The 8,774-nt window shown below is 38.9% G+C and overlaps 1 protein-coding gene across 1 annotated transcript; it reads left to right on the forward strand.

The window, feature by feature from the left end:
- Window positions 1–2,013: 2,013 nt before the first annotated feature.
- Window positions 2,014–8,417, forward strand: derl1 (derlin 1). Its single transcript, XM_029452584.1, has 8 exons — window positions 2,014–2,166; window positions 4,306–4,417; window positions 4,516–4,580; window positions 5,200–5,226; window positions 5,900–5,995; window positions 6,175–6,227; window positions 6,442–6,552; window positions 7,287–8,417. Exons 1-8 carry the CDS (start codon window positions 2,014–2,016, stop codon window positions 7,450–7,452), a joined length of 783 nt encoding a protein of 260 aa, XP_029308444.1. The 3' UTR covers window positions 7,453–8,417.
- The last annotated feature ends 357 nt before the right edge of the window (window positions 8,418–8,774 follow it).

The raw sequence follows: 8,774 nt of genomic DNA on the forward strand, positions 1-8,774 counted from the left end.
CCATTGTAAAACATCGTTTTGTAAATAAAGGTTGAATAAATTAGTAACGTAAACTAGTTGAAATATTGTAAACATACGAAGGCAAACCTAAGACAAAATGTATTTAATTCATGCTAAACTGTTTTAAATAAAAAGTTGTTAGTATTTATTTATTGTCAGTGACTTCAAGAACAACAAGTTCAAGTTATGCCATAAATAAAATACATACATTTTTACCTGTTATATAAATAAATTGGTAGGCTTATGCTGGCTGCTTTTTTATTTCTCAGACACACTTGTCATTTCATAAATAAATTCTATACAAAATAACACCGTAAAACTGGTAGTTTGTGTGCTTTTTCACAACTTTGATTTGATTTGATGTCAACCATTTGCACCAGCGGCAAGATTTTGGTCTCATTCAAAAGATAACTCTCTTATTGTTCTTGCAAAACAGTGAAGAATCACTCCAACTGCTTCTGGCACTGAGTAATAGTGGTCTGAATATACTGAATCTGAAGAAAATACACTCCACCAGAATTTCTTTGTTGAAAAAGATGTCTGAAGATGGGTATAGCTGGTAGTCACAATAGAAACATAGAACCAAGTGTTATCAAGTTATCACCACCAAATTTCAGGTAAAAAGGATAAAAACTTAATTTATTGGACAGGTTTGTCTAAGTTTCTTATATATATTCGTATATTTCCCATTAGTATTGTTTCTCAATAATCATTATTCTTCGTCCTATTTACATTTATCCTATTCTCTAAGGGGGGTGCTGTCGAAGTTCTGTGCGAAGGGGGGGGGCGAGGTACCCCCTGCGGTACCTCCGCGGTCCCCCCCTGTTGAAGACCTAAGCACTCCTCCTAGGCTCGACCCTCCACAGGTGGCGGCTGCTGTAGGACAAGGAAACTGTCTTTGCAACGCCTCTTTCTGTTGCTGTCTGCCTCTGGATTGGTCAAGTGGGAGCTTTTGTGAATTTCACAGGAAGTACTATCATAATGCAAAGCAAAACAAAGATGTTGGTGTGAGATGTAACAAGACATTCTTGTCGTTCTAACATGTTCCTTCAAAATAAGAGCATGACTCAAACCAGTCTTGAATTAATAAATAATCATGTAAATAACTACATAAATATATTACTGTACATACCCACAACTTGGAACATTTTAAAGAAGTATATACGCCTTCATTGGTGGTATATCTTTAAGCAAGTGTCCATGTCGACATCCTTATAGTATGAACAACTCAATGATTATTATCACCGGTGTAAACCAATCTGATAAGATTCAGGTAAAAAGTAAGCTGCAAATTTACTCTAGCCTTTGTTATTCTCTAACATTTACACCTTAAAGTAAAGTTAATTTTACTGTGAGTATTTTTACATTACATGAACATAATTGTTTGTAACATTTCTCCAAAATAAATCAACACTGGGTCTAACACGTCCTAAAAATATGCTCAGCAACAAGCTTAAACTGAGAATAATGATATTACTCTTTTAAAAACTAGTGATGTCTCCTGTTATTGTCCTTATAAATTGAATTTGAGTCTTCCATTTCTTCTGACAATCATAATTTGTGAATGTCAATGTTCTATGTTAATTATTTCCCTTTTTTTTATTGCTGTCAGTTTTATCATTATTATTAGTAGTAGTACTATAGATGTTTTTTTATGAAGCATATTTGGTAGTTCTAGTAGCTATGAGTAGTAAGTAGTAGTAAGTAGTAGTAGTAGTAGTAGTAGTAGTAGTAGTAGTAGTAGTAGTAGTAGTAGTAGTAGTAGTAGTAGTAGTAGTAGTAGTACAACTGGTTTTATCTTGAAAAACTGAACCGGATGTCTCTGTTCTGGTCCCAGTAACTTTATCTCTGTGAAGCTAGCTGCCTGTGATTAGCCACGTCATGTAAAGTTAGCAGTGGAGCACTTCTGATATAAAGGCAGCGACGGGTCGCAGTGTTTTGGTGGATATTAGTTCATTTTTAAAGAGGAGCTGTTGTTTCATGGTTATAATTGGGCAGTAATCATATGGGAAGATGTCAGATCTCGGGGACTGGTTCAGAAGCATCCCTTTCATCACCCGGACCTGGTTTGCTGCCTCGATTGCTGTTCCCTTTATTGGGAAACTAGGATTGATTGATTTCAGGAACCTCATGCTGTTTCCAGAGCTGGTCTTAAGCAGATTTCATGTAAGTGTATCTTGTCTCTGTTCGCCTGTGTGTGTAGAAGTAGCTGATGAATGCTATGGTTGTTGTGTTTCTGATGTGGATGTTTAGTTAGCAGGTAGCTAGCAAGGCTAACTGAGCAGGCCCGTGCTGTGTGGCAGCCAATGAGAGGGCGAGACGCAGGAGGTTATGACTTCCGGATGCTGTCAAAGCGCCACTACATTTAGCAACACTGAAATGTGGTGTAAATATAACATCAGTGCACAAATAGTATGTTGACTACCACATATGGTAGCAGATGTTTTACATTTCCGGTATTTGGAGGAATAAAAGCAGTTAGTTTCCAGGTGCTGGTGCAAGACGAAGAAATAATGTTGGAGTAATGACAAAGGGACTTTCCTCTAAAACGTTCCCATCATATCATTAATCAGCAAGCGTCCCTGTATCCATACTAACTTACACCTGGTGGAAAGTTACTAAGTACACTTTCTCAAATACTGCACTCAAGTACTTAACTTATTTCAGAGGGAAATATTTTAGCTTTTTTTACTTCTCAAAATGTTTGATGTATTTTGTACTTACTGGTTTCTTTGAAGAATATTTTATTACTTAAGATATAGTCAGTTTATAGAATATGATGCAATATGAATATATGTAGATTTTAGTTTTGTTACTTTTTTTTTTGTAAAATATTTTTTCCTGTGAATACTTCTGTACTTTTACTATGATAATATTTTTAATTAACCTGGGGACTTTTACATGTAATGGACTACTTTTATGCTGCGGCATTGCTGCCTTTACTGACATAAAGGGTATGAATGCTTCTTCCTCCATTTGAGCAATCATTACACTCTCTGTAGTGTTATAGGACTGTACGGTTTAACCTGCCAGAGAGCAAGCTGGTGTGATAGTTACAATAGGTTATTGATATCTCAGAGAAACTCACAGTGCTGCAGCTGAATACCTTATTATTGTATTACTCTATTTACTTACCGGTAAGTCGTTTTGTTGTTTGGCAACCCAATAAGAAATGTAAACTCAACCATGCGACATACTGTGGGTTATTAATGATGATGAAAATGATGATTAATACCATTATTAATAAATGGCACTTCAGTCAGTACAATATTATAAGCTCCTGATTATCCTTTATACACCGTTAAAGTTTTCTTCACCATACATTGATTTTAAATATCTGGGAAGTCCTGCTATCTCTCAGATGGTAAACGAAAGAGAACAGTATCATCACTGTAACTATTATGCTGCCTCATATAGCTTCAGAGGGGAGATGGAGGACAAAGAAGTCCATTTTTAGATTAGCAATGGGTGTTTTTTTTCCTTCATTACTGATATAGTCTATACTAAATGTCAAACACACAGTAAAAATGGCCATTACAATGTGTGGGAGCGCATAGTTATATCTTCAAATGTATTGCTTTGTGTGAAGTTGAATTTAAAGAGTTGTGTTTGGATTGTAACCCTCGATTTGCGAAACTCTCGCTAGACCGTTCAGGTTTGGCAGTAACCTCAACTGGCTAAGGCTAGGAAAGGTTGTCAGGCAGCGAATCTCACAAGGGGTTTTGCAAATCTAGTGCTACCATCTAGACACGGCCAATTGAAACTGATAAAACTCAGAAAAACAACAAATCCTTTTAGATTTGAGAGGCTAGGATCAGAGAAGGTTTGGCATTCTTGTTTGATTTAACAGCTGAAAAGACGACTCGGTTATCAACATTTTTGTTGACAAATCACATACATACATTTAATTGGACTAAAATAAATATAATAAAGGTTGCAGCATTTTGTGTTCTAACCAAGCCACAGTTAAGACTTGTTCCACTTCAGTATTGTATGTTGTAATTATATCCTGTGATTAATAGTAATTTAACACAGGAAATGTGCAGCCCTCAAGCCGCCTCTTAAATGCTGTATTTGTCTGATGTCTGTTAGCATCAAACAAAACCTTTGAATGTACTTGTGAGGTAACAGACTCTGAAGAGGAACACCAGCTGTCTGGTGCCACTTTTACAATGCTTAGAAGTTATCATTTACAATCCACATGAGATTTCATGTGTGTTACAAGCAAAGCCCTTAAAGTCTCAGCACACACAGCTTTGTTGATGTCTTACTACATTAGACTAATGTCTTTTCTGTTTGTTTCAGCTCTGGAGACCAGTGACTGCCACCTTGTATTTCCCAATAACCCCTAATACTGGGTTTCTGTACCTGGTCAACCTGTATTTCCTCTACCACTACTCCAGTCGGCTAGAGACAGGTGAGCCTGCTGGCCTCGGTGGCTCACACAGCTGCAGTCACTCACACACTGGCTGCTCTTTTTGTCGTGCTAATCTTTTTCTTGGTATTATTTTCCAGGGGCGTTTGAGAGCAGACCTGCAGACTATATCTTCATGCTCTTCTTCAACTGGATCTGTATTGTTGTATCCTTTTGACTGGCATCACAAAGTACTAAACTCTTTAAAAGCTCCTGTTTAAATGATAAATTGTACAGTCAGTATCTAAGGTTACAACCTGTTTCCCACCCCACCATTGATCCTAGCTCTCTGCTGCCTTCTTTGCCCCACTGCATTTATATCTCATCTGTCCCCCCCCCCCCTCCTCTCTGCAGCGCTGTGCATGTCATGTGGCTCTGTGCCAGTGGCCCAGTGTCAGTCTACCCCTGCAGAGCAGAGAAACCTAATCTAGGTCACATGCAGCACAAGCAGTACAGCCCGGCCCACATCTCGACACTGTCGTTTTGTTCAGCTTTGATTGTCAGCTTGTCTGGCTTTTCACAGAAATTTCTTGTTTATGAGAAAAATCCTGTTCTCCTTAAACCTGATCTAAAACATGCGTTTAGTTATTGTGACCACAGGCAAATTGTGGGAATGGGAGGTTGGGGGTTAGGTGTGGGAGGGGAAGAGGCAGAAGTGGCGGGTGACAGTCAGCCGGTGTGGGGATTTGACCTGGCAGCCTTCCAGTCACCTGCTGCTCTAATCTTAAGGCTCCAGCTGTGATTGTATCGAGCCACGAGCTTGTTGTCCTTGACTCCATCTATAGATAACTGGGCTGCTGATGAACATGCGGGTGAGAATCTTCCTCTCTCTGTATTTATACCACAACAGGAAATGATGACCAATGTATACTGTATATAAAACATAGCATTTGTTTTGCATTTGTCCCTTGAGATCTAAGGAGTGTTTCAAAATGCAGATGACCACTTAAACTCAGCTTACCTAAAGAAAAGGTTTGACTAAATAAAAGTCCCCCCATCACTACTGCACTATGCACATGTCATTTAGCAGTACATGTACCAAATGCCACATTTGACTTGGGCTGCACTTTAAATCCGAACTCAGTCTTTAGTGTCTGCATAGTATTCCAGTCGACATTTATGATTTTTGAAATGCACTGCAATCAAAGTAAGCTGATGACTTTCTCTGTCCATCGCTTACCGAGTACCATTTTCACCATTTAAAAAATAAATAAACAAATATTTTTTTTAATGAAATAAACAGACACAGAAACAAATCCGCCTCTAAGTCAAGTTAGGAATATAGTTTATATTACTCTTTTAAAAACAAGCAGCTCTTAAACCAGTCTTGACTTCATCTGATCCTATTAGACTTTATGAAATGCTTAAAACATCTTGTTCACTCTCGGCTCTCTACACAGGCTTCTCACAACAAGCTCTTGCGTGTCCCGGAGCCACTTGTTCTAAGTGTTGATTGTCTTCATACATTGTTGTTTGTGTTGTCAGCTGCTGATGATCCCACTGATCATGTCGGTGCTCTACGTCTGGGCTCAGTTCAACAAAGACACCATCGTGTCCTTCTGGTTCGGAACACGATTCAAGGTACGGCAAGTTTTATCACCGACACTCGTTACAATTGTATCTAGTTAAAGGTATTTCATATTTTACAGTGATATCAGAGCACATTAAAAAGCATGTTTTATGGTATTGAATGTCAGGTAATATTTACTACCTGAATGTGAAGCGGCTTGTAATGGTCATATTATTGATATTTACTATAGGCACATTATCTACCATGGGTCATCCTGGCCTTCAACTTCATCATCGGAGGCTCGTAAGTAACTTTTTTTAATAAATTGAGTCAAAGACACTCTTTAATAGTTATATTTCAAAAGCACTGCATACATACAAAAGCAATGTCTTTCAATGAATAGGAAATGGTTTCTGTATTCTAAATAGGGAACGACCTTATACAGTATGTTTCACTGGACGTGTACCAGCACTGTGTAATGTTGTTTTTTAGGTTAATTCTCTTCTCTATTGTGCAGCTTTGTGAATGAACTGACAGGGAACCTGGTGGGTCACCTCTACTTCTTCCTCATGTTCAAATACCCCATGGACCTGGGAGGACGCTCTCTGCTCTCCACACCAGAGTTCTTGTAAGTTTTTTCATTGTTTTTCCCCACCCTGGGTTTCAGTGATAACAATTTACTCACCGACTTCATGGCTGAGATTTGGGGATATAGAGGATGTGCTATACACAGCTTTAAAGCGAGACTATGCAACTGTTTTCCCTCTTCAAATGAAAGGTTGAATTCATTAGGAATAGAACGCACCGTTACTTATTTCAACACACCATCATTTCCACTTGTGTCCACAGTGGCTGCTGTTGAGCTAGAGTTACAAAGGCTTGTTTTAAAATGCAGTGCACTAGGCAACCAGGGAAGTTATCAGACAGAGTTTAAACATGTTAAGAGCTTGTGTGTATTTACCTAAACCACTTTGGAAGACAAACGACTAAAATGAAAGTTAAGTGTATTATGCAAATCTTGCAGAACTTCTTTTCGGTTCAACTTGAGCCATCTGTAATGCGTGCTTTTACAAAGACGTGAAGTTATATGCTTTCACTTCGATACGAGTAGGACTTCATTAATCCTAAAACTAGGTTAGTCACCCACGCACAGTGACACGCACAGCCCCAACAAAGTCCCAGATGTACCAAGAGGACATTAGAGTTGCTAGTCGCATTCGTTTTCTTATTAAACAGGAATTGTTGCTTCATCACCTGCTTGCATAGTCCTAACTTCCTTGAAATCAAATATTCCAATGTCATCGGTTTTAAAGATTTAATTCGAACGCCCCCCCTCACATCCCTTTGCACATCTCTCTCCAGGTATCGGTACTTTCCTAACAGGAGAGGAGGGGTGTCAGGCTTTGGAGTCCCTCCCAGCAGACCAGCTGCCCAGGAGCAGGGCGGTGGAGGAGGAGGCGGTGGAGGAGGAGGAGGATTAAGAGGACGTCACCAATGGGGCGAAGGTTTCCGCCTGGGGGGTGAATGAGCAGACAGGAGGAGAGAGAGAGCTTCACCCCGTTTACTCCCAGTAACAAATGGCGTTGATGTTTCAGGTTAAAGTGCGTGCTTTTTCTCATTCTTCCGTTTGAGGGAAAATCTTGATTTAAAATTTAATTCACATTCATGTTTTAGTTTTTTTAAAGGGTACAAGAGAATACAATTTGAATAGGCACGCATTTTAACCAAGACTGCAGGACTCAAGACTCTGGCCTTAAACTCAATTCACCACGTAAAGCCAGCTCTATTACTATGTGAAGCAGATGGAAGGAAATATAATTAAAGATTTTTTTTATGTGATGATTCTTAAACTCCACATCCCTTTTCTTCTTTCTACCCCCTCCCTCCACTTTTTCTCCACAACCTGCCATCGGACTGTCAAGACGAGAGATGTTGCAGCTGCACACCAGCACACTGTTGATTTTTGACTCGTGTTCCTGTCCTCTCTCTCTCTCTCTCCCCCCCTCCCCCCTCCCCCTCCCCCCCTCCCCCTCCCCATGCCGTATCAGATTACATTGTAATTACCAACGCCCTGGGAGTGTGCTCTCAGCAGAACATGTGCAAAGCTATTCAGAGAGCACTGTTTCCAGGTCTGATTGTTCATGGGTGTAAACTGTTTTTTTAAGCCTCTGTCTTAGGATCTGATCTTAACCAAAATAAGGTGAAGATGGGATATTGCTTTTTTTTTTTGTAAATATAACAGTTGTTTATTGAAAGGATGAGCGAGTCTGAGTAATTAATGTACTATTCATGTTTCCTGAATGAAACACTTGGATTTTCTCTCGTCAGCCAATTATGTGCCGGTGAGGCTGGATGAGAATCACTGTGACTATTTGTACGATATACAATTGGTCAGACACAAACTATTATTTTCATAATCAACCAATTATCGGCCAATTATTTTGTCATGAATCAAACATTGTTCTATAAATGTCATAAAATGGTGAAATTGCTCTTCTTCTTTGGTCTGTCAACAGTTTAACACCAAACATCCATTTTACTGTGACAAAACTAAGGAAAGCAGAAATTGCAAACTAGGTCAAATTTGACGTATTTATTTTCAAACTTGGTGATTTCTCTCAATCGACTAATTGTTTCAGATTTATACACACTATATAGCTTCATTCTCTAGTTAATCGGCATTTATTCTGCATGAAAATCCAAAGCAAATCTTATTTGTATAGTCCAATATCACAAATTATACATTTGTCTCAGTGGTCTTTACAGACTGTACAGGTTACAACACCCTCTGTCCTTAGACCCTCGCATCACACAAGGAAAAACTTCCTAAAAGAAACCCCATAATTAAAG

This window comes from Cottoperca gobio, chromosome 16 (assembly GCF_900634415.1).
Source record: "Cottoperca gobio chromosome 16, fCotGob3.1, whole genome shotgun sequence".
Taxonomy (NCBI): domain Eukaryota; kingdom Metazoa; phylum Chordata; class Actinopteri; order Perciformes; family Bovichtidae; genus Cottoperca; species Cottoperca gobio.